At 39.9% G+C, this 26,487-nt stretch overlaps 1 protein-coding gene across 5 annotated transcripts; it reads right to left on the reverse strand.

The window, feature by feature from the left end:
- Positions 1–200: 200 nt before the first annotated feature.
- Positions 201–21,378, reverse strand: rnpc3 (RNA-binding region (RNP1, RRM) containing 3). Of its 5 annotated transcripts, none has more exons than XM_026179651.1 (16): positions 20,597–21,367; positions 20,361–20,511; positions 20,214–20,261; positions 20,006–20,115; positions 19,778–19,867; positions 16,401–16,512; positions 15,689–15,757; positions 13,564–13,706; positions 12,545–12,670; positions 12,014–12,159; positions 7,780–7,977; positions 5,670–5,764; positions 4,951–5,009; positions 2,839–2,971; positions 674–751; positions 201–264 (listed from the first exon to the last, which is right to left on the reverse strand). In XM_026179651.1, the coding sequence occupies exons 2-15, from the start codon at positions 20,505–20,507 to the stop codon at positions 683–685; spliced, it is 1,545 nt and encodes a 514-aa protein (XP_026035436.1). In that variant the 5' UTR covers positions 20,508–20,511; positions 20,597–21,367; the 3' UTR covers positions 201–264; positions 674–682. The 5 variants fall into 5 exon arrangements, with proteins under 5 accessions (XP_026035436.1, XP_026035435.1, XP_026035434.1 ...); XM_026179650.1 differs by lacking the exon at positions 201–264 and adding an exon at positions 271–528 and having other exon boundaries at positions 21,332–21,378; XM_026179649.1 differs by lacking the exon at positions 201–264 and adding an exon at positions 271–528 and having other exon boundaries at positions 21,174–21,367.
- Between the last annotated feature and the right edge of the window lie 5,109 nt (positions 21,379–26,487).

Consider the following 26,487-nt stretch of genomic DNA (forward strand, 5'->3'; position numbering starts at 1 on the left):
CCCCCCCCACTGTTTTGACAGCCTACCATCTGCTTCAGAGCCAATCTCGATCTCATATACCTTCCCCAGTCTGTATTTACTCGGCTGACAGGACTTCAAGTTTGGGACTAAAGATAATCAGTAATGATAGTTTGACTGAAGTGTACGCGCAAATGCTGACACGTGTTTGAGGCGATGATTGGAATAAACCACGACAAAAATAATTTTAATAAAATATTGTATTTAATGGCAGAAAGGAAGAAAACATGCTCTGATGACCTCCACCTGAAATTCAGTCAAAAAGGGCAGAAATCAATGAAGAAGTTTAAGATTCAAAAATAGCTTATGGTTACAAAGTCAGTGCTAAAAAAAGACATAAGATACAATAGGCTAGAAAAAGAAAAGAAACCAAAAAAAGCTATACTATAATAATATATTTGTGCTACAATATCTGCAGTTAAACCGCTCCACCCTCATTTTTTCCCCAAAGGATATGACACAATAAGGATACAAATGGTTCTGCTGGGCCACAATATCAAGCCTTGGTATCTTGAATAGATAAAGTGTAAACATAATTGTGAAGCGAAAACACCATTGCAATAAACATAAGGCTTGTTCTATATATGCACAGTGGCATCATGAGAAAAGGCAAATCATTTCCATATTATCATTTCATCACCATATCATCGCTCACCTGCTGACTTCACCTCTGTTTTGGCCCTCTCTTGGTAGCTGTGTTGTCTTGTTTCGGTCTTGCAGATCGAGCAAATTGCTGAGAATTGTAGAGTTAAGGTCTGGGGCAGCAAATATTTTCAATTCTATGTACTACTGCAATCTATAATTCATTAATTATCTCACAGCCATGGAGTGTCATTTATTTCTGAACTTGCACAGAGCAGCTTTAGGCCACATCGGCCTTCTTCCTTGTGACACTCACTGCCTCATGAATTTAATCTGAGTAAAGGTCTCAGCTATTTGTTCATAAATGCCAGAAGACTTCTGGCCAAAATTGACCTTATAAGAGTTTGGGTCTCTTGGTTTCCTGAGGTTGCCTCACTTACTCAGTGACATAACCATAATCATACAGACTGATAAACAGTTCACCTCACGTAGCAGGTTAAATAAAGAGAAGAGATCCAAATGTGTGGAAGACTGTGACCGGAGTGTTTTTGCTAACAAACCTCAGACTAAAACATATGAGGATTTTATGCCGGGTTTTCTTCAAGCTTACTAATTTTTGCAGCTATTGGTAAGTGCCATACTGCAGTCTCAGGCAAACTGAAAAAAATCATGACAGGGAATTCAAACTGGGACTGGCTGTCCTCTGCCTAAAGATATCTGTACCTGAATGAACCTCTGTTCACTTTCTGATACTGCAAACAGACTAGAAAAATATCACATTTAAGCTATGAGTACATGCTTATTTCATTTTACAACAAACGTACGCAAACAAGCCAATCCAGGAAACATTTCTCAGAATAAAGGACTAATTATACAATGATAATTGTAGCGTATAACTTAATATCCAGAGCAAAATTTGGGATTAAAAATCTTAACATTTTTACAGTAGCAGTAATTATATAAATAATTTTTGGGAAAACTTAATTTTTTGCTCAGAGTTGGATGAGAACGTTGACACCAAGCTTATCAGTGTAGCCAGCAGCCACTGTGAATGGTGCAATAGCAAGTGGCACAGCTGTTTGTTATTACCTGGTTGGCCCTTGCTTTATGCTAAGCTAATCTTACTGTCAGCCTCCATCAAATTAGTTTTTAATCAAACAGACTTGAAAAGGCACAGCATTACACACAAGAGGAACCAATAAATGCAATCTCAAAGAGTCAAGCAGCTGAGATTGACACAGAGATCAGAAATGAAGGTGAAAGGTAACAAAGTTAACATGTCAACGTCAGGTCAGCCTGCCAAGTGAGCTTCTCCCAACACTGCTGTTGCTGCTTGGACTGCTCCATCAACTGAGAAGACTTCTTTTAATCTTTTATTGCATTATATTCAGATTTTAATTTATTTAGATTGAATTTTTTTTAATTTCCTATTTATTTAGCTCCCACTGAATGTTTTTTTTAAGTTTTCTGAGCTACTTTGTATTTGGATATGTAGCAAGGTCAGTTCTCCTGCTTTGGAATAACGTCCAAACCTTTGGAATAAATAAAGTGCATTCCCATACTGATATCTTCTGACATAAAAAATACCGGCAACCAAAAAGAAAGACCATCCCACATTTTACTAATCACATAGTGGCTAAAATATTATAAATATGAATAAAACCGAATTGATACTGAGAGACAAATTTTATCCTCTTTTTTATTTTTCCTGCAACACAGCTGAATGCAGGACAACACCTGAAGTAAATTATGCTGCAGACATCTCTGTTCACTCTTTGAGCTGAAAGACTAATATGCTGTCGACAAGCTAATTGGGTGCAGGATGCACATTAAAACACTATCAAAGTCAATAGCCTTGTTCCATTAAACAAGTTCAAATGTTGATGCATGGTTATCTCTGGAAAGAGGAAGAAAAACAGGTGGTGGTTCAGAGCTGCCAGATATTAGACCATATCCTCCTGAAGGTACCGAGGACCAAAGCCAAAAGCACATCTGTGAAAGCAAGTGCCCACTTGATAAATCATCTCTCAACTACCCCTTGATGTCTGTACCATTTTCTGCACGTTCACTTACATGTCATAGCCACTTAGATCACTTCCTTCTGTTTACCATGTTTTTACCTGCACTGTATTGTTATGCTAAATAATGCACACTAATGGTTACGTTTTTAAATCCAAACAAATATCAGTGCAACCTGAATTCACACGTTGTCTTTGTTTCATCTGACAGAAAGGATACAACAACCAGAGGTTTGTCATAAAGTACGTAGCCGTTGGTTTCCTTCAGGGCTTTCTCTGCACTCTGCACACTGGGGAGTCCGACGAAGGCCTGCCCTTTCATCCGCCCCTCCTTCATTAACACAATGTCAAACCTATGGAACAGGAATAAAGACACATCATTATCATTCAAAGCTTGTGGCCTGGTCGACTCAACGGTAAGCTCTGGCTTTTCAGCGTTACAAAAGGAAAATGTTATCTGCTCCTGCGAGCTCATAAAACAGCGGCTGTCGGTCATGCGTTAGTGAGACCCAGCAACCTGCAGGTTTTTATTCCAATTAATTGATTCAACTGAGTCGATATTTAGCTGGTAGAATAATTGAAACTCTGTATTAAAGTGCAGTCTACTACCAAAACATTAGGCATGTCTAACTATACTGAACACAACATGTCTATCCAGCACACAGTGAAACCTGAAACACTGAATCTCTCTTCTTCATTTCTAATCATTTGGCAACATCAGGTAAGCAGATGGACAGAAAAAGGTAGCTGACTAAATCATTATTTTAAGGTTGACTTCATCAATATAAGTACATGTTAATGACAAACAGCTGTGTAATCACACACATTAACAATTTAAAACTGTGATGACAAAGAAATTTAGAGACGACAGAAAGCTGTCTTTAATTTTGCTGCTGCACAGCTGACTGTGAGTGAGCAGCTGCAGACAGCTGGTTAAGTTATCAAGTGACAACATTCACTCACGTTCACCTTAGTTCTCTTAGGACCAGCTTTTCTGTGCTACAGTTTATTTGAATTCACTAAAGACAAGCTGTCATTTGCATAAATCATCAATTCCCCAAAAACCTGAGATGCTGTTGAAAATACAATTAAAAACAAAAATCTCCCAATTTTCAAAACCCCCATAGTTAACTTAAAACAGGATATTAAAAAATCATATATAATATTTGAAGGTAAAAAATGTACCATTTTAAGAAAAACATTAGCTCATTTTGAATCTCCCCCCATTTATGAACGAGACCCAGAGACACTTGAACTTGACCCAGAGTGGGCACTTCACCCTCTTCTGGAACCATGGCCACAGACTTGGAGGTGCTAATTGTTATTCCCACCACTTTGCACTCAGCTGTGAATGTCTCCAGCGCAAGCGGCAGGTCACCATTTTTGGAAAACATGCACCCTGCATACCCCATATATGCATATATAAAGGTTTTAGAGCAACAGAGCTCTCATACAGACAACAACATATTTTGCATATTTCAGCAATACGATGCTAAACTGCATCCTGCACAAACATCTTTGTAGATTACTTCAGACCTTTCCCCAACTGGAAACATTTTGCAGATCATAAAATTAAAAAACATGAAAGCCAACAGGAAAATATGAAAGTTCAGGACTGTTGAGCAGCTAGAATTCTAAATCAGACAATAATGGGGCAACATTCCTCTCCCAGCAGACCAACAGCTGGTCTCCTCAGTTCCCAGATGTTTGCAGATTGTTGTTAAAGAAGAGTGAATGCGACACCATGTTAAACATGGCCCCACAACAACTTTCTTATACATGTTGCTGCCTTCAAATTCCAAATGACTCATTTTTTTCCCCTTGAAATTGAACATTTTCGCAGTTTAAACACTCAAAATGTTTTCACTGTTGCAAAAAAAGCTGGTGTTCAGAACTCTTTTTCAAAAGTGTTGAGGTCACTAATTGTTGTAAACGCCAAAGAAAAAAGAAAAAAGCCAAGCAGGTCACTAAAGTGAGAAACTGATTGGCTCGCAGAGTTGCAGTTTCCTTTTTATCACCTGAATCTGTGTTCAGAGTCCGTCCTCAACATAAGCTCGGTTTGATGACTCAGGTGGAATATTCATTTGAAGTAGTGCTGATGCACAAACATAAAAACATCCCTCATGATCTCTACATCAGTTTAGGTACTTATTAATAACACAAGACAGTGTCAGCATGAATAACTAAAAACTCTCAAGAGAAAGTGACAAATTGCTAGAGTCAAAAAATAGCTCATGAAGAGAAACTTGGGGGGGGGGGGGGGGGGGGAGTGAATCACAAGTTGTGTTAATATGAAGTAAAGACATGATACGGAGGATTGATGTTAACATACATGTTTCTCTCCTCTTCTGACGAGAGGTTAATGTATCTCCCGTAGATGTACTTCAGCTCCTGAAGACAAATAATAAACATTAGCAGCAAAAATGATTAGGATTTTATTTATTTTTTGTGATGCATCATTACAAAATTGAATAAATATTAACCCAAAATGTTGATGACACATTTGCTTCGCACTTAATTGAGTCTCTCTGCGAACTAGAAGGCAACAAAGTAGCTTATTGGATAAATCAGCTCGACACAGCCGGGAGGTTAACGGTGGAGATTAAGGCAGCCTGACCTTCAGGTGAGCCCAGAGACGCCCACACAGAGAACACTTTCGCTGCCACCTTTTTTCTCACCTTCACCAGGGCCGTTACTCACAGCTGTGAGCTACGGCTAAGAAGGCCTGCGAATTCACTGAACAGCTTCCGTATCAAATGTAAGGGAAGAAATATCACCATTTTCCCAGGAAGCATAGGGTCAAACAGTAGTAATGTATGACATCATCCTGATATAATGCATTGCAAGAACACCTTTTATGAGGTAGTGGCACCTGTTATATGCTTTATGCAATAGCAGTTATCATCAAGCTTCTAAAACAAGACATTTTTAAAGATAACTGATGCTATGCCAATTTAATATATAGGACGATGATCCCAGACTCTCACGAAACAACTCCAGTGAACCAAACAACCGCATAAAAGTGGATCAAAGAGCTAAAATTGGACCTACCTTCTCTTCCACTTGCTTTGCAATGTTCTTCACGTATAGTCTGCAGGTCGGCTCGCCAGGTTCATAATTTTTAAACACAGACATCCTTTTTATCTCTGTTTTAAAAGAGAGAAGGAGGGGGTGCCTTGATGCAAGGTGAATTTAAAAAAAAACAGGTACAAAGGATCACAGGGCTGCCTATACCAAAAAATTTAAATAAATTCAAAGTCGTTGCAACTCAATACCATCCGCTCAATGTTTTATTTAAGACAGGATTGAGAAAGAACTAGGCTTAGAAGCTCCATGACTTTAAAGCAATGATTACATGTATGAACTTGTTTTTCAGTGTAATTGGGCATATCGTGTGTTAGCTGGTGTATACGTGCTTCTAAAAACACGGCGTCAGAGAACGTGAGACAAAGTATTGGTTGAATAGCCCAACTATTTAATAAAGGTCTACCTTTCTGTCAAATTTGCTCTCATGCCAGGGAGAAACAAAACAAGTTGTATAAAATGGTTTAAATATACATGAAAATGTGCATTTTTCCACATTTAAACCTATGTAAATGGACAGCAGAGCCAGAGGAATGTCAGTGTTTATTTGGAGGTGTGTTTTCACCTATTCAACTAAACAGCAGGATTTGAAAGCAGCTCTGCCCTGAAGCTGAATTTAAGCTAACCTGCCCTGCAAAGCCGAGTAGACCTGTAAATGATAATTCTGTCTGTGAGTCACTGGATAAATTGTAAATAATTACGATAACGGAATCTTAAAATCACAACCTCATTAGAGAAAATGACTTGTAATCATCATCATCCCTACAACCCTGCTAATGTCAGTAATGTTGATCATTTTTGGCCTTCTTGAGTAATGGAAGTTTCAAAGTTTTATTTAACACACCCCAACAGCTAGACAGACAAAAGCACTGGGCCACCTACCAGATCAGTCTTTGAGCTGATGTCTTATGAGTCAGCAGAGCGTTGGTGACTTTTAGCTACTATACGCCTCAGCACGCAGCGCCACCGTTCTGTAAATTTATGTGGCTGCCACTTTGTTGCCGACACGCTGTGGTTCCTAACCGCTTCCACTTTGCAATAATACCACTTACAGCTGATTGTAGAGTATCTAGGAAGGAACTGATCGGCGGCAACAAGTATTACAGTCAAGCTACTTTCGACTGCTCGCTTGTCACAAGGGGCTGCCGCAGTGGGAAGCTCTGCATGTTTGATGTGGCAGCTTTACGGCAGACGCTCTTCCCAACGCAACCCACAAAGGGTCTGGAATTACCTTCTGGTGGTAAATTCGGGCTGGAATTGAACCAGTGACCTTTTGCCTGCCAAGCAAACATGTGAACCACTAAAGGTAGACTGCAAGGCTAGGTTGTTGATTCTACACAGGGAGAACGATGTTACTTTACTCCCTTATCTCGTCTTAAAATGTTTCAGATTAACAATATGCTGACGCTGAATGCTTTGATATTTTGCACTCAAAAAAAGGTGAGTGTAATATTAGACAGTCACAGTCAGTAGAAGCTAATTAGAAGCAGGGTTTTGCAATGCCAAAAGAAAATTCTGTTCCATATTTACCACCAACTCCTGTTTCTGTGAAGGATTTCTTTCAAGGCAGATTTTCCACAATTTGCACTTCTTTTTTGTTTTAGCCATGATGCCTCTCAGCTAACTGGCAGTTTACGCTAATATGCATTTCAAAGTATCTACTGCTTCTACTCTACTCGCATCTAAACAAAGGAGGGAATCAGAATATATTACAGCTCCTTGAAATGGAAAGCAAGGACTTTTGGAAACTGACACAGCAGCTGATGCACAATAAACTGGACCAACAGAACAACAGTTCCATGAAAAAGTGACTACTGTAATCACATAGCTAACCTAAAACTGCATTTTTGGATCGTTTCTTACTGATTGATTAATCTGGTAAGCATGAAAATGATGTGACTCAGATCCTGTGGCCTTTGCAGTGACTAGATCACACCCTGCATCACACTATGCATTTTATCCTTACAAAGACTTTGAATCGATGACATGCTGATAGCACGAGGTGGCCCAACCCCTTTACTAAGAGACTTTGTTGCCTTTTCCTTTAATCTGTCACATTTCTGTGCGTTACATTTACCATCTCTTGACAGCCGTCCTTTCTCCAGCTCCTTCCTCGAGATGACATCTGAGACGAGATCCTGCTCGTTGTCGCTGCGCTCCTCCTGCTGCTTTGATGCCTGCGTGCTGAAGTAAAGCTTCCCAAAACCTTTAGCCTCTGCTTCCTCCTCATTGCTGCTGGGCTTGATCTCGCTCTGATCCACTTGAATGGACGATGCTAAGGGAGAAAAGTGTAAGCGTGCTAAAACCTGTGTATCACATTGTTACATTAATTATGCACGTATTTCTCATGTGCCACTAGGTTAGATCTGCTCAACCGCTTTATGGTATCAAAAACAGGAGGATGACACTCTCCCTCTAGCACAGTTGAGGTTTTCAAAGTGTTTACCAGTAGCAGATGGTGAAATAATCACTTCCAAAATGTTTATCCTCTTCAGTAAACAACACCAGCTCTGGATGGGGATGGGAGGGTGGAAGCAAATCCTCTTGGTCACAATTAGTTTAACATATTGATATTTAAATTTCTAACTGTGGCATCAGTATAATCCGAGTTGGAAATAATGATTTCTTTGTCGGGATTAATACAACAGGGTTTCATAAGGCAAAGAAATAATGAAAAAGGTGGAAGGTTAAACTTGGTGGCGCTGACTACTGGAAGACGAGCAAACATAAGCACATTCAGTCTCTGTGAAATAAAGAACTGTAATCAAAATTCCCTCCTATTTTGCAAACATGAGTTTGAAAGGCGGTGGAAGGATAACTCTTTTGAGGAGCACATGAATGCACACACACACACACACACACACACACACACACGTTGTAGATGGAATTACTAAGAGCAGTGAGCCTCTACAAATCCGAGGAGGGTGGGGGGAGTTGTCACCCACGCAAGGTGTATGTGTGTGTGCACTGGAGCAAGCAGCGTTGGGGAGCTTTTCTGATACACTCTCTGCAGAGAACTAGATCGCTGCTTTCAAAATTATCCTTCTCCTTATCTACCCCCACCTCCCCTTTTCATTTAAATAGCTTGTTTATCGGATCCCACACCTCCACTTCCCCAAAACAAGACTAATCCAAAAAGCCACCTGTCATAGTTTATCTTTCCCCTGCCTTTAGGAAATCTTTTGTGTTTGACTTTGAGATCTATTTTACTTCGCAGGGACTTGCCAGAGAGTGAAGTTGTAGCTAGAGAGCAGGGAGATAAGGCAAACAGGGAACTGCACAGCTGACAAGTAACACAGACTGTGCCCTCAATGACATTTGCTCATACAGATAATGGTTAAACCTTTTTGGTGGCAGTTTCTACCGTGATATACTGCTGTGTAACACTTGGCTGCGACTTCGTCCATGGTGCGGGCTTTAACTTATGTCAATAGGAACATCAAAACACCTCCTGCATCAATGTGATAATAAACATGATGTATAGTAATAACTAAATCCCTACACTGCCTCAGCTGCACAGAAGGACATACGCAAACCCATCTTTAAACTTTTGCGATATATTTGGAGACTGCAGCATTGGTCTGATTTATCTTAACGGTAACTATAAAAGTAGCTTTTTGCATGTCTTAATACAACTTAGCCTTTGTTTCTCACATGCTAGAGATTTAACAATTTTCCACATCTGTCGCTCAGTACACATGTGGATTTTTTTTTTTTATAAATAGAGGGGGAAAAGCAAACTTCGGGTGGGTCATCCACATAAAGAACGCCGGTGGGTTGATCCCTGACTTCTCCAATCCACATGCTGAAATATCCGTGGCCAGGACATGGACAATACATCCATCAGCATGTGTCAATGACAGAAAGTGCTTGAAAGCTATGTGTGATCATGGTTAACTAGCACAATCAACATTGGAAACTGACTAATTAACATTGCATCATTACATAGTTGTCATGGCTGCCACTTCTCATTTCTTAATGATGTCATATTTTAACACTGCTTATGCTAATTTAAAACACGCGGTAAATGTCTGGAGCTTTTCTACTCTACCTGAACACTCAAAGCACTTTACACAACTTTCATCATTCACTTTTATTCATGCACGTGCTCTCTGTCGAACATGCACACACATTCATTGGTGCACTGGAGAGCAGCTCTGGGTTAGGATCTTGATCAGAGGTATTTGACATGCAGACTGGAAGCAGCCTGGGATCAAAGAATCAACCTTCCGATTAGTAGATGACCTGTCCTACCTCCTTCTACAGTTTCTGCTCTTCACCTTTACCACATTTCTACATCCTCATAAAGTTTATTAGTAACTCACTGAGAGCTCTATAGCTCTGGCAGCAGGTTGGAAGAAGCAAATTATAGAGATCATATTTTATTGTTGGAAGTAGGGCTGCTCAATTAATCGAATTTTAATCACGATTACGATCTGGGCTTTCAACGATCATTAAAAATGACTGAGCCGATTATTAGCCCCTCCCTCATTTATCCGCGACACCTTAAAGGCCGGTCCGTGAAAATATTGTCGGGCATAAACCGGTCCGTGGCGCAAAAAAGGTTGGAGACCGCTGATTAAGGGGACCCGAGGGAAGCTCGGAAAGCTAAGCAGAAGTTATTTGGAGAGTGACTGCCGTTGGTTGAAAAGAGTTAAAAAAAAAAAAAACTTCAGTGGTGTTGCACACTATTTTATATTATTTTTTTAAAGTCATTGTTAACCCTTTAAAGCCGGTCAGAGCAGCACGCTCCGTTTTGCGTAACTATTTTTAAATCCCTGTAGAACCTGAACCGTGTAAGCTAGCGCAATAATTTGTTTTGCATATGAAACCGGAGGAGTTGTACTTACATCTGATGCCATCAGCTTGTCCTCGGTCACGGTTTCGTTCCACATATAGCTTTGCAAAAATTGCATAAAAAGCGCTTGCAGGAACAAAAACATAATATTCCAGAAACACGCTTTGCCGTTCCTATCAGCTGTTCGTAACACTTCCTACAGTGAAATGATGCACATGCTGTTTTCTTTGCAAATTTGCATCATAGGATTGTTTTTTGTTTTTCCTGCAGTATATAAAAATTGCTGTATCTCCAAAATAAAACTATGAAGACACTCAAAATAAATTTCCTGTGGTGGGAAACTATTTTTTGCAACTTTTTTTGTATTTAAAGTTTTGAGGGATAAACCTCTTAAACTTCTCCAAGTAGAAATATATGTAAACAAAACAAAAGCGATTTTCAATTTTTTTTTGTAGTTTATTGCACTTTTTTGCAATTTATGTAATTACTATGGACTTAATGCATACATATTATTAAAATATGGGCTATAACAGTTGTATTGATGTATAGCAACTTGAAATGCTCCCACAAATGGCACTACAGCATGTAAAAAAAATAAATAAAAATAATATAAGCTCTGGTGGACTTGGTTCTATAGTAGGTCTTAAAGGGTTAAATAAATATCGTCAAATAATCGTGATCTCAATTTCAGTGAAAATAATCGTGATTATCATTTTTGCCATAATCGAGCAGCCCTAGTTGGAAGTATTAAATCCACCTTTAGCAAAGGTCTGTATATCCCTCTTTGGAATCGCACTAAAAGTTAAGCAGCGATTAAAAGTAAAAATAAATAAATATCTTGTGATAATTAAGCACAAGCATTTGGATGGTACCTTAAAATGTAAATAAATTAAAAACAGATAATTTACTGTGAAATGATCCTTGTCATTCTGTAATCCTTTAATCATATTATGTTACATTGATCATCGTCTGTGCCTCAAGCTTTCATGTCTTGTGCATAACTAAACACAAACTAATTACGGTCTTGCAAAGCCACCTGTGGTTGATGGACGACTTCTTCTATCTCAATTTCCTTTTCAAACAGTAACTCTGGCTGAACTGTATCTTTCCAGCGTCATCAGTACAACTTAAATAAGTTCAGTCAAGAGAAGGACCAACAATAACTTTGATAACTGGGACAAAAAGTCTCAATTTCATTTTTGTACCTTTTTTGTTACCATTTCTGTGAAACAGTTATTTTTACCCTTCAACAATGGCAGGCTCCTTTATCTCAGCTCTGTTTGTCCTTTTCAAAAAAAACAAAACAAAAAAAAACCCATCATGAATTTCTACAACTGATTAACTACTCTAAACTTCCTCCTGCTTTCCTCTTTATATTACTCGAAACTGAATATCTCTCGATCTTCAGTTTCAGAGGCATCAGCTTGGAAACTGTCATGACTCAACAAAAAAGCTCAATCCAGTAAAACTAGCCAACATAATTGACAGCAGAAATTGTGGGAGGGAGGATTACCTTTGCCTTCGTCGTCTTCAGGCTGAGCTGGCCTACTTCCTTCAACAGCAGCTGCTACATCCGGAGCTGAAATGCGGAACTCAATTTTCCTCGGACCGGCGGCGTGGGGCTGCTCAAACACATCCGAGGGCTGCAGAGTCGCAGCACTGAGGACAACAAAGACAATCACTGCTACCCTCTACTGCAATCTCTAAAAATAACCTACAATAAAACTGAGCTCCTGAGCCCCTTACGGTTCAGGATATTTTGTTCTGGTCAACCTGAGATATTTCCCAGTCCACAAACATGTGGCCAGGAGACTGTGTGTTTGTGTATATTTATAGTTTAGTAACAGAGTTTGTGGCCTGTCATTAAGGGAGTGTGTGAGTGTGTGATGCTGAAACAACAAGTCTCCGAGCCGCACGAGGCTGTGTTTATGAGGAAGACTTATTATCTGGAGGTTTTTGCCCTCTCTCTTTAGCTGCCTGTGAATACTGTCCTGAGATGAGCTATGCGTGAGGACTGTGACATGCATGAGTGCCTTTGGTCTACCTCTGAGAGTCTGGCTTGGGAGCATAGAGTAGATCCTTGATCCTGGGCTTCTTTCGTTTTGAAGCTGTTTTTGGTCTCAAGGGTCGCTTGCATGCTTGGTTGACCAGGCCCATCAGACGAACAATCCTGAAATAAACCAAGCATAGGGAATAAGGGGGAAATCGTCCAACTTGGTCCAAAAAATAAAAAATAAAAAAATCTATGAAGCTAGTACTGTAATCACACATTTGCAAATGTATATGGATAGTTAAATATCTGCTGTAATCAGATTTAGAAATGTATAAAAAAAAAAATTCTCTAAATTTATATTCTGATTTGTAAATGTGCAGAAGGATCATTGATTTTCCAGGTCTCTGGAGCTCAGCTGGAGGGCTGGGACATCACTTTGGTGATTATCTTCTATAACACGTCAGTCTAAAATCATCCATAGGTGGTCAACTAGGGAGGAGACCTGGTGACCGCAAAGACAATAGTATATGATTCACACTAGTTTTTTTTTTACTCATCAGACCATTCAGCATCCTCAGACCCTAACACTGGAGGCACAGCCTTTCTGGAAGATACCACTCCCATCAGGACAGGAATGTTTCATCACACCATAAAGGTGATCACTCAGAGCAACTTCATATCGATTGGCAGTGACCCAAACCATGCCAGTATCATTCCACTGACAGCCAGCCAACGCCGTCGATGTAAGGTTCAAAGATTCATATTTGCCCTTTAGTTTGTCACCTGCTGCTAAAGTGGAGCAAAAGTCAGACACGAAAATCTTTGCATTTACACAATTGTGGATCTAAACGAGCTTTCTGCATATTTAGAAAATATGACAGGGAGTGAGATACAGATGTGAAAGTCTCCACACACGTTTGCAACTAATCTTTTCTCTAGAAAGATTAATACTGATGAATAATATGTTAATACGCCGGCATGACCGTTAGCTATGATGAGGTGCAAAACTATCTGAAAGCCAGTCTGACTGTCTCAAACAGTGTTTGTGCTGCACTCTGTCGTCGCCTCACCTCTCTTTGTCTTCGTCGTCTCCACTCTCATACTCGGATTCTTCCTCGCTGCTCATTTCCATCTCCTCCTCTGGTAAAGGGGGATAATCGGGAGGGAAGGGAGGAGGCATGGGGATGGGTGGAGCAGGAGGCAGGAGTTCAAACTGCGGGAAAGAAAATTACATGGCTTAGCATACAAATGGGAGAAGCGATGGCTGATTTTGATTTTAAATTAAATACAGATATTTTAAATTCGACAACAGTCAAAGGAGACGACTTTACGGTACTAAAAACAACAATTATTTTTGCAGTTGAGCAACCTGACGACCAGCTTCTAATAACTAATAAAATGTAAGAAAATGAGCGCACAATAGAACCAACGTGTCAGAGGAAAAAAGGAAACTCCTAGCACAGCTGGACACAGCATTCCCGGACATTTTGCATGAGAGAGGATCTCGCCCTTCACATCCTATCAATTGTTTTTTTTGTCTATGACTTTGACATTTTGAACATTGGAATTTCCTTGAATATTGAGCATCATTGCTCTGCTTCTGAACCACCATGTCAGTTACATACAGTTAAATGTAAAGTTTCTGTTGTATTCTCTGTCTCTGCTGTTTTTGCTGCTTTGCTTGCATGTGTACAGTATATGAACCCTTTTGTAATCACTAAGGCTGGAAAAGACGAGTGAAAGCCTGACTTTAATAATTAACGGACCCTCTAATAGCAGCAGCCTCCATCAGACCTTGGCTGTAGCTGCTTCTGACACTTCCAAATGGTTTTTGGCATCTTTTTGGACCGCTCCTCTTTACAAAGCTGTTTCAGTCCATCAATATTTCTGGGATGTTTTGATTAAACACAATTCCTCAGGTCATGCCACAGAATGAAAACCGAGTTAAGGTCAGGTCTCTGTCTTGCGAGTTTCATCCTTTTAACCATCCTTCTGTTGATCTACTCGTGTGCTTTTTGTCACTGCCCTGTTGCATCACCCAACCTCCCCTGAACTTCAGGGCATGGACTTCTTGCCTGCATTTCTCCTGTAAAATTCATTATTCCTTCAATGATAGCAAAGGAAAGTGTTTTGGGACAGGCGGTTGATTTTCTTTTCTCTTTTCCTATTTTGCAAACCTTTTTTGTGGACTGTAGCGCTTTGGGGTGTCCTTCCATTAACACAATTCTTTCTCAGCGCTTTTCTAACAGTTGAGACATCAAAAAGGATTTCACAAGTTTACCAAGAGATTTCTGCAGGTACTTTTATGTTACCCTCGGGTTGTTTTTTCACTTCTTGCAGGACTGCACACTGTGTTCTTGTGTGATCTTTGCCCACTCCACTTCAGCTAAAGTAGCAACCTGTCCTGAATTTGTCCTATTTGTATGCACTTTGCAGACTGATGAGCACTCAGGTCTTTAGAACGGCCGTTGCAGCCTTCTCCAGCTTTGGGTATAAAGCCTGCTGTGATTTTGTTGAGGTATGGTTCATGCCAACCAATCATTTGAGGGAAGAGCAGCACCTGCATCTGCTTTACTGAAACACCAAACTCAAAGTAGTTTTTGGAGAAGTTCTGAATGTGAATATTTACTCATTAGTTTTCCCTGTTTGTGTATTATTAGTTTACTCAGACTGTGTCTGAATAAAGTACTCATAAAATACCTTTTATGAGTACTCAGTGTAGAAATACTGATCATACCAAAGTGTTCCTGCATCTGAAAGTGTGACGTGAACACATGAAAGTTCTAATGATTAATAAACAAGCTAACTAGTACATTTGTATATTTATATGTGCATTTTGACAAAAAAAAGAATATGAACTATGAATGAAAAGAAAGTAGGAATATTTTGGCTGATCTTGGAAAAGTGCTCACATTTACTGCTCAAACATGTTCTTTTTACATTTAAGAACTTTCAGTCTCCGTATTTGGGAGAGTCAAAAAGTTAAGGAAAGGTAGGGATCTATAGTTCTGCTCATCAACCTAAAGACACACAGCTGAGTGTTACTGCCTTAACAAGCTGTCTAACTCTCAGAAGTACATTTTGTGAAACATAACACCTGCTTTTATAAAAAAAAAATAAAAAAATAAAAAAAAAACTTCACATTTACACACTTGGAAAGAGCTTTACATTCAGTGATGGTGTACAGAAGCTTACCATGGGTGGTCTGGCTGTGATTGGGCCAAAAGGACATGGCAAATTCATCTTGTTCATCAGATGAAGTACCTGTATAGTTTGAGATACGAGTTTGAGAACAGTGAAAATTCATAGCACAGGCTGGGGGGAGAGAGCAGGTAATATAAATATATATTGCCGCTCTCAAACAGGCAGCCGGAAACTCGGGCTCCATATGTAAAACAGATTTCCAGGCTTTCGCATACAAATACGAGGATCAAGGTGAGATTGAGGCTCGAGTGAGATGCCTACAATGAGGCAGAGCACCGGGAGAGCTTCTCCGAAACACACTAGCACCACCAAGCTGCTGACACGGGGAACAGCAGCAATTAAAATCCAGGCAGCGCGGCTCCCAGGGAAATGTTAAACCCATAACTCATGCCGCCCACTTATGGTTTATTATTAATACTTGCTTCCCAAATTGAGATTTAAAAGGCAAATGTTTGCTGTTTGATCTTTAAGAGCCTGGATGCAGTTCAAAAACCTCTGGGACACTTATTCCAGAATCATATTCCTATTTTACAATATAAATGTAGGGACTCGAAATGCTGTCACATTAGCTTGAGTTTTTTCTTTCCTGCACTAATTCCCACTTACCAAAAATGAACACAGGGACATCATTATTATGGCCAGCATCTGCGCATCAAGGTAAAATAACAAATAAAACCACACAAAGGAAGCTGTGTTTACTCACTTGAACATAAAACTTTGGCACGCTCATGAGGGCGTGTGTTATATTTGTCAGAATGCCATTAGAGGGTGGTGGATATAAATATTTCAAAGTGGGATTTGATTGAAACTTCAACCTGTAGGAGACAAAGAGAGGGGGAAAAAAGAGTGTTAGTTTAAACCTGCAACTCTCTGCCTTAAACACAATAAAGCCTTCACTGAAAAACAGTCACGAGAAAAAAAAAAAAAGTATGGAAATTAGCGTGGAAACAACTGACGTTTTGAATACATCTGAAGGAGCAAACACTCGATCCATTTCAAATGAGTGCATACAGATGAAGGTGATGTACTCTAAACAAATTCAGTCATTTTCTCAATTTCTATACACAAAGCAGTCAAACGGGAACGAAGCATGTACACTTCTATATTTATCTCCTTCACCTTCAAATCTAAAATTGGAATCCAGATTAAAGCACAAGTGATCCGAGTCTGCTCTGGGGAACGACAGGCGGAAACGGTCTGAAGCCAAGAAATCCTAGAAAGGACTAAACCACGCTTGGCCGGTGACCAGACAGGAAAACACCCAACCTTTAGGAATAATGTGCTCTGTACTAGCAAATCAAAAACAGTGTTTTGGGGTTACGCTGTTAGTTTATGGCTTTACGGAGCATGTCCCTTGCAGTCTCTGATTCAACTGTAAAGTCTGCATCACACCAAGGACTGCTTGAAGATCATTTTAGGCCATCTGCTCCAAGAATTAATGCTGAACCAGAAGTGACTTTTGAAGAGGATAATGATCCTAAGAACAGCAGCAAATCCACCAAAAAATGGTTTCGGCATGAGAAACGGAGAGGTAGAGGAGAAGGAACGGTCTCGTCAAAGCTCAGATTTAATCCCACTGAAATCATGGGATTAAATCATGCAAGAAAACCCTCAAACATCCTGAGAATGAATGAATATTGCATATAAATTGGTCAAAAGTTAAAGCAAGATGATGTCAGAGACTGGCAGACAATTATGTAACACGTCCCTGTTTTGTTTTTTGTTCTTTTTATAAGCACTGTTCAAAGATAATCACGCGTTTGCTTTCTCAAATACTTTTTATGGGATAAACTTCTTCACATGACTATATGTCAAAACAGTCACACATCAGTGTGTGGCCCAGGCAGTGGCCCTACCTCTTGCTAGGAGGCCTGTCATTAAGATTAAAAGCACAAGCCATGCCGTGTCAGCACAGCAAGGTTGGTCCTCGGGAAATAGATTTCTTAAGGTGCCAATCTACACAGCATGGGACAACAAATTCACCTACACTCAAGACTAATGAGCAAAGACTGAAGGTAGGAGAGAGTTATTTAATTTGCCACTAGAAACAGCAGTTAAAGGTGCGGAGGCCTGGTAAATGGTGCCTTAACAGCACTCCAACTCACCTTCGTCATCATTTGATTTAGTGAATGTAGATTCTGTTGTGTTGCGGCTTGAAGCCACGTCATCAGCAAGATGTTTTTCCCCACAAACATTTCTCCTTTGTTCCAGCGCTCAACCACAACTTCTCCAATTAGAATGAAAGCAAGCTGAAGTTAAGGACTTAACCACAGAGCCCGACCGATACTGATATGTACTGTACTGTAACACCGTGTAAAACCGTGTACTGTATTTATTCTTATTGTATTCTAATTTTTGCCTCATAACTTTTGCACTGTCCACTTCCTGCTGTGACAAAACAAATTTCCCACGTGTGGGACTAATAAAGGTTATCTTATCTTATCTTATATTTAAGGATTTTAAAAAGTCATTCTTATCTTTTGAACCACTGTTTTTTTTTTTTTAGATTTTCCAAACATTTGCAACATGTAGTCATTTATTTACCCGACTTGACTGGATCAGCTGGTTGTTGTGCTTGTGGTTCCAAACACGTGCTTCTTGTGTTTAAAATTGAAAAACAGGGATGTTGCAAAGCGCCCTCTGGTGGGCAAACTATGAAACATCAACACTCATAATATAGTTGAAGGGTGTTTCTCCCATTTCCTCTTTACTTTTAAAACGTTCCCTTACCGACCATTATGAATGCAGCTAATATTATTGGTTGCTAGCAGCAAACAGCTAGTAGGGGTCGCCGATAAAGTCGGACTGTGGTTGTATGCCTCTCCCAGCTCAGTTTTTTCCAGTTTGCATCAATGTGAAATTTGCAAGATGATTAAAATCTCCCCTTCTGCTCTTTAATTATTAATGGCCAGGAAAAAAAATACATGTTTTGCAACGCATCAGCATATGAGTCTGTCTGATTTGCACCTACTCAAACAGACTTTACTTATTTCTTCTAAAGAAAACAACGTAAAATTGTTTTCTTAATTATTAGCATATAATTTGCCACAGAACAAATTGCAAAAATGTAAATGTGTACAAAATGCATTTCTAGCCTTTCTGCTTATACAATGATTGAATTAAGAAAATGAGCATAGCTGACCACTATTTTAGAGTCCCCTTTTTTTAAAAGCACAGATTAATGTATTTTAAATTCACTTAATATCCCTCAATGTATTATTTAGTCCATAAAAGGAACCAAAGACTAGTGAAAAACAGTGAAAAACATCAGAGTTCTCCTTCTGCAATCACATTTTTGCTGTACAGGAGATTTAAAATACGCCGTCATTGGTGAACTCAAGCTCAAAATAACCAGCAAGTGCAGCTAGCAGGACATCTCAATTTGTCCCTAATCCAACCTTTCTACAAGCTCTAACACACCTAAATGCAATATACTCGTCTAACCAGACAGCACATTCTCTCAGTTTGTGCAGACTAGTATTAGAATATGGAGCTCTTAAGTCTGGGTTGCTGTAGCAGCAGCAGCAAGACAAACTGTCAGAAATGGAGTGAAAGGTATCAAAGACCACCTGGTCCCACCAACTGGCAGGACAGACGGCCTGTCAGGCGCTCAGTGGCGGCCTGGCTATCTAATTGGACACAAGGCGTTTGACAGCTCCCAACTACAGCTCTCAGATTCTCATCCAGGTTTACTGTCAGCCAGCCTCCAGGCAGTTTCTGCATAGCCAAACTGGCAACACTCTGACCGCAGTTTGGAGAACATGTGTCACACATACATATTTAATCGAATAAGACAGAGTTTGGGCAGGTAATGACTCACAAACTCTGGGTAATGGGAGACAGGGCCTGTCACCAAAAGGCAGAATGCAATATAGTGTTTTTGTTTTCTTTTTTTAACCCCACAAAATGGCAAAAAGAACAAAGACTAGAAATCTACAAGGTATCTAATGAATAATGCACTAGAGAATAACATCAGCCAAAAAAATAAAAATAAAATAAAAAACAAAACAAGTGATAAAAATAAAATGTTTCCTTCCCTCATGTCACACCAGCTTCATGATGACATGCTTTCATTCTTACCCGAGACTCGGTGCAACGCCCGTCTCTATGATGGGAATATTTGGCTTTTTACTCTCCTGCTTCTTCTGCTCTTGTTTGACATTTTCACCGCTACAGAAAGGCAGAGGGGAGGTTCAGACCACTACAAGGGATGCAATCATCTGCTGTTAACTGACAGAGGCATTAACAGTCCATCAATTTACATAAGAATGAAGGTCTGTGCAGCCCGGGGTTATTCAGACAGCTCACCTTTCTGACACAGGCGGGTCCTTTAGCACTGTTATGTGATCTTGGCCTTTTGCAAACTCCACAATGAGTGTCTGATCAAGAACCTCTAACTGATGGAGTCTGCTTAGAGCCTATAAAAAAAAAAAAAAAAGATGTTAAGGGGACTGAAAAAGACCATACAGGACAAAGTGAGAGAAAAACGAGAGGAAGTCTCAAACAAAACGCTTACCCTTGCCGCTGACTTTTCACTCCTAAACGTTGCAAAGGCTGCATGTTTCTGTGGAAATGGACAAACATGTTCAGACTGCCTGGCAACTCAAATGAATGTCAGGATGTGAGATACAGCTCATGGGATAATCGGTGAGGAGAAACGTACCAAGCGGCCCCTGTTTGAGAAGACTCTGACTGACTCAGCTCCGAAATACTTCAGGAGGTCTTCCTTCTCTTCCTCGCTGAGCTCAGCTGGTAAGTGGTGGACAAGCAGTGTTTTACTGCAGTTTGTTTGGACTGGGTCTTCATTCATTTTGCTGCAGGACAGCAGTAAGAGAAATGGCAGCAAGAGAAATGGCAGCAAGTTAAGCTCACAAACCTCCAACAGTGAGCAGCACTCACCTCCTGTGTCCAGTGATAACCACTACCTAATAAGCAACCTTTCACCTAAAAGAGCAATTTCACAGGCTAACTGGTGGTGCAATGCCTCTTGATACTGTCTGCCCCACTGATGCTTTTGACCGGCCCTATGTTCAATATCTAAATCGTTTAATTTGGTGCCAGCCTTCGCATACAATCATATATAATAGTCCTGTGACCATACGAGTAGTGAAGATTTAGGTTACACCAGATGCAGCACATCAGTCTGATACTAACGCTGATGTATTAGACTGGACATCTGACACGTGCTTCTAACAGGCTGAGCAAGCCTCTGTTCAACCCCTAGCAATCGTTAAAGACAATGAGAAATGTGCGTGACTGCAGGCTGAGGTACTAGGTTTAGGCTCATTTATAGAAAAACGTTGGTATTTATTTAAACAAATGATGCCGAATTAATTAATGAATTATGGTCATTTAAAAAAAAAAAAAAAGCTGAAGTGAAGCGATATAAGACGTGCTGCTTTTTCCACTAGCAAAGCCAAGTTTAATATGCCTTTCCTCCAATAGCTGCTCTACTCCACGATGACTAAGTCCTTACCGTAATGTGCCGCTAACGCTGGTGCTACACGGAGCTAACGTTAAGCTAATTTATCTCAGCCTTTATATGTTCTGGACACTTTCGAGAACCAAAGTAAAGATTTTAAAACATAAAACAGAGTTCCGAACCGCAATAAACCTTTCTGATCAGAAACTTGCCTCCAAAACCAGCCAGTAAACAAACCCACTTCCGTATTCTCTTCTTCTTATAACGTTTGACAGCATCAGGAATGTACATTAGCGCCACCCTGTGGACTGGAGTATAAAATGCCTAACTTCTTTTTGCGAGTCCCCCTTCCTCCGGGACTCTCGTACAGAACACGCATATATGTAAATATAATTTTAAAAAGTACTAATATGTAATATTTGATAGTAATACATAGCTCACTGAAGCTTCTTTCATCACTTATTTGAAAGCTAAAGCTCTAGTGTTTATTATGAAGGAAATACCGGAAGTAGTTGGTGTAGTCATTCAGTTAGACCACTATAGAACATACACGGTAACAATAAATGGTTAGTTTTGGTCTCATGTTTTATAGATGAACTTAAATTATAGCTCGCATTCTGTATTCCTTGTTCCTCTAGTGCGCATCATTTTAATACTGATTTAAGTATTAAAATGATGCGCACTAGTGGCTTCAAGTGAAGACTGACAATGGGAGGCAAACCTGAGCAAAGCAGTCGAATTAATAAGCCGATAACGTGTTACAGTAAAGACTGACATGATACCTTCTCATTTCCCACAGAGATGGCTACTTGAAGATGCGTGTTTTTATCGCCCTCTAGTGGTTACAATGAATGACTAAATTCGTCAAGCCAAAGGTGAGAGCACGTGGACACTTCCAATGACTACCTCCAAAATACAACGACAAAAATCGAGGAAATAAACAAATACGGGAACCTGTCAGCGTGCCTGCTCATTTCGAGGTTTCTTGTGCACCCACACGTCCAGCCGATACATTACGATTTAAAAAAAAAGAAGAAGAAGCATATTTAAGCTTCCTGTACCAAAAAAAAAAATCTTATTTTTTCTTTTTTTAAATTATTAAATCACAATACGTAGATATCGATTCATAGAAATTTGTTACAAAATTGCTGAAAACAATATTTTTTTTATGCTAATTGCTCTTTCAAAAGTACAATAAAGTACACACTTTCTTCTTCTTTCCCGGTCATGGATTCTATATCATTTAGTACAATCCATGTATAAATGCTATAAAAAAATTCAGAGGCACAATAAATTCACAGCTCTATGCAGTATAATGCGTTAGTGGTGATTTTTCACCAGCAGGTGGCATACTCACTACATCAGACTCTGATTAGTCTGACTGCTCTAAGCAGGTTCAGCAGTAACTTCCAGATTCTCCCTTAAGCCACAGTTATATTGTATTTTATTATTAAACAAAACAATGCGATGTGATTAAAGCTAAGCGTGTTTTAATAATACAAAAAAACCTGTCTAATGTAACTGACCATTTTCTAAGAAAAACAAGTTTACAGTGTTCTTGTTTGTTTATATTGTATGAATTCTGATCTGTTACTGTCACAGAGACTCAAGTTAAGATCTGTCCTTCTCCTGTCCAGCCTCGTGAAAACATCCAGGTTCCTATCCCCACCTCTGAGAAAATCTCCCTACACCTCTCGAGGTCCCTCCAAATTCCTGGCCAAATGAGGCCTTTTCTTTGACGAGCGACGCGAGGGCATTCCTCATCAGGGGGACACAATACCCCCTTTCACCGTGGCCTGGCTCTGAAATTTCACAGGTGATGGGAGGAACGGCGGACACTCGATCCTCCCTCCCCTCTCCAGTGTAACACATCAGCCTGAGGAAGCGGGAATGTGGCTGCTGCATGGAGAAAGAGAAAAAATGCGGAGTGTGGAGCACTGACTCAGTATCTGTTGACTGTGCTGAGAGCATTATTTCAGGGACTAAAGATGCAGATTGTTAATAATTTGTGATGAAATCGTGATGTTTGACATATCAGAGGTGGCTCAATCGCACCGTTAATAAAATGCAAGCCCCACCCTACATATGGGTTTTAAGGAAAGAGGTGAAAAGCAGGGCATGGACTACTAAAACTGTAAAAGAGTTTCAGGTAGTGAGAGAGATGAAGATGAAAGGCTGTGGCTGCCTCTGTAAGAAATCTGAGGAAATGACACAATTAGAAAAAGGCCCCTGTCTTTCTCAGTAGGACATTTTAAATGCAGAGAGGCCCCCGTGGGAGATATTGATGCTCCTACTTGTCATTTAGCCAATCCTCTCATCCAGACACACTTACAGCTTTGGGATGCAGAGTAAGATTCTCATTTCAGCCCAAAAGAAAAAAAGCTTAGCAGCCTTTCAGTGATTTATTGGAAAATCAAACAGAGTCATTTGGAGACGTTAAGGCTCAATATAGAAGCAGCATGCTCCTTTTAAGTGGAGGTGTTAGATCTATTATTTTTATTTCCATCACTGCTGCACTGCTTCTCTGTCTCTCTCAGAAAACACAGTATTACTGTTTGTTTTATTTCCAAAGCTCATTTTGATAGTTTTTATGCCTGCTAACTCGACATTTGTTACTACAGCCAGGAAACTGGTTGGTGGAAGCAGTAGAAAGCAATAACAATCATGGCACATGAGCTGAGTTGATCTGGATAGTATATGTCAACTGTATTTCAGTATTTAAAAAAAAAAAAAAAAAAAAAAAAAGCATTGCATATATGAAGGTGTCCACTTAAAGTAACATCCTCTGGAAAAGTGTATGTAAGTTCTTACTGCTGTGCCATCAGTGTGGTATTAAAACATGACAACAAACAACAACAACAAGCCTGTAAATCTCCCAGACTTAATCTGTAGTCTTCTGATTTCCTCTACTTCATGAAATTTCTTGTAGACTTGGCACAAGGTGGGCTCGCTCCCCCCTCCTGCCACACAACAACAACAACAATGCGTTTTGGTCTTTGCACAGAAAAAACTATAAATGCTTTTGTCAGTGCTGAGCAGGACAGGCAGGTGAGGTCTGGTGATGAACAGTGTTGTGGAAATGGTGTTTGACGTGTGATTAAGGCATGAACAAGACCAGAGGCAGGGGTTTTCTATTTGTAATCACTGATATTAAATCCTAAGGAGATATCCTGATTTGGGTAGTTAGCTGAGGCTAAATGAGGCTAATGCGGGATTTGTGGTACTGCGTTTGTGTAGGTATTTGTCAGAATGACCTTTGCAGATGTACTTTTGAGCAGTCCCCCCCAAAAAAAACACGGTGAGTGTCAGGTGTAAGGATTGTGACCAAGATGCCCAAACAGGTGTGTGAAACCTCTTGAGATCTGTAAGTCACGTGACAGTGATCCTGGCTTAGAAAGAGACACGGTGACAGTTTACTGCAAGTTTTTGTTGTTTTTAATACTTTCTTCCTCTTCACTATAAAATAATTCTTTATATATTCTTCCTTCACTTCATCAGCGGCTGAGCTAAAACACCAACATCAGCAAAAATGTGAAGAAGAGCAGTTTTTGACTCTAAACCCAGTGGTAACAGTGTTGGTCTGCAAAGCTGTGTGTAGGCTTTTTAAGGGACCAGCACACAACCGTGCTGTTCCTGGTACTCAGCTGTGTTGTCAACAGCGGACCAAGAGTTAGGAAGTTCTGGCCTAGTGCCAGTTACCAGATTATGGTTAGGTTTGAGGTGTGAAGATCCGGGCCTGTTTGGGCAAAGAATTAGCACTTTTATCCTTATTTATGGACCAAATATGACCTGAACTGAGCAAAAATGAAATTTTGAAAAATTCGCTAAATTGCTGCTTTACTTAGTCAGATGTTACAATAATAGTTTATAATGCGATATGAAGTGACCTTGCTTAGGTGTTTGTGTTGAATTAATTATGTTTTATGTTGATGTTAATCTACCAGACACAGTTTCTCTCCTGGCTATTTAAAGTGAAGGCACAAGGATTTAGGGGAATGCTTGAAATTCTACTTGCCTCTTCAGTATTGCATCTTTTTTCCCCGAGTTTGCCCACCAAAATACTTTCCTGCGTGGTTCTACCCACACAAGAAAAATACTGGAAACTACACACACCGACTCCTGTTTGTGAGTTTGAGGGACAACCTGAAAAAACAAAAAAAGAAAGAACCTTACAGCATTTCAGCTGGAAGAGCGATCCGAATAAATTCAAATAAACCTATAAGAAAACGCACGCTTCCTTCATATGTGATGAGTGTTTTTGCCCAGAAATTCAAACTAATTTGGGAGCAAAATAATCTCTTCAGGCTCTGCACCTTCAACAGGGTCCTACAGTCCTCATCAACTCCCCATGACCAGTTTTCCCTGACTGGACACACAAGGATTTAGGCTAATACCCCTTAGACAGTAAACTCAGGTCATGCCCAGCCTCTGACGCTTTAAATGGACTCTTTCATGGTTGGGGGCAATGTACAGGGCAAAAGGGGGCTCTGTGGTGGGATAGTGTGTATTTCCAGAACCCATCATGGAAACAGCATTGAAGAACTTAGACTCCACTATAACATGCCTCTATTGTGCTTGTACAAATATGTCACATCAGACTTGGTGGTGCTGATTGAGACATGTCTGTTTGTTTGTTTTTTGAAATTTCCTTTTATACATATTTTTTAAATAGTCTTTGTTACTTTAGTATAGACAGACCTAGTTACCCGTTTCCCAACCCTGGGTTAAAGTATTCTAACTGACTGTCTGCTCTGGCTTCACAATGAAGATGTGACAGATAACTTAACATATTTGCCCAAACGTCAAACTATTCCTTTCACAGTGAGTGCACCTAGCTTTCATTTTGCTAGTTGCATGCAGAGCAGGCAGCTGAGTCCCTTCCTCTTCCTGTCTGTCTGTTTGAAACTTTGCATGTGTGTGTTTGACAAAGGCCATCTCTCGGATTGGTGTGGAATGCAAGCACACAGTCTTCGCTCTCCTCTCTCTTAGAGCAGCAATCTTTCGCTCCGGTCATTCATGGTTATAGAAGTGTAGAAGCCACAGTAAAAATTCAAACAACAAACATTCACTATTTATATATTTGTGTGTTGTAAGTCGTGACTTTCACAGAGGCACCTGCCAGTAACTAGGACTGATTGTTACTAGAATTTAACTATTGTGTGAAATGGTAATCGCTGAAATAAATAAATAGCAATTTATTATTGCCTGTTAGTCAATACACATTAAACAGACTTCCATGGGACTATACACGCCTCATGATTCAACAGCTTGTAGAACAACGCTTAACAGTGATATTTATTGCATGTTATCAGTCTCTCACATTGTTGTGGAGGAATTCGGCCACCTGCTCTTTACGGCGTTGCTTCAG

The sequence above is a fragment of the Astatotilapia calliptera genome, chromosome 9, assembly GCF_900246225.1.
Source record: "Astatotilapia calliptera chromosome 9, fAstCal1.2, whole genome shotgun sequence".
In the NCBI taxonomy this organism is placed as follows: Eukaryota; Metazoa; Chordata; class Actinopteri; order Cichliformes; family Cichlidae; genus Astatotilapia; species Astatotilapia calliptera.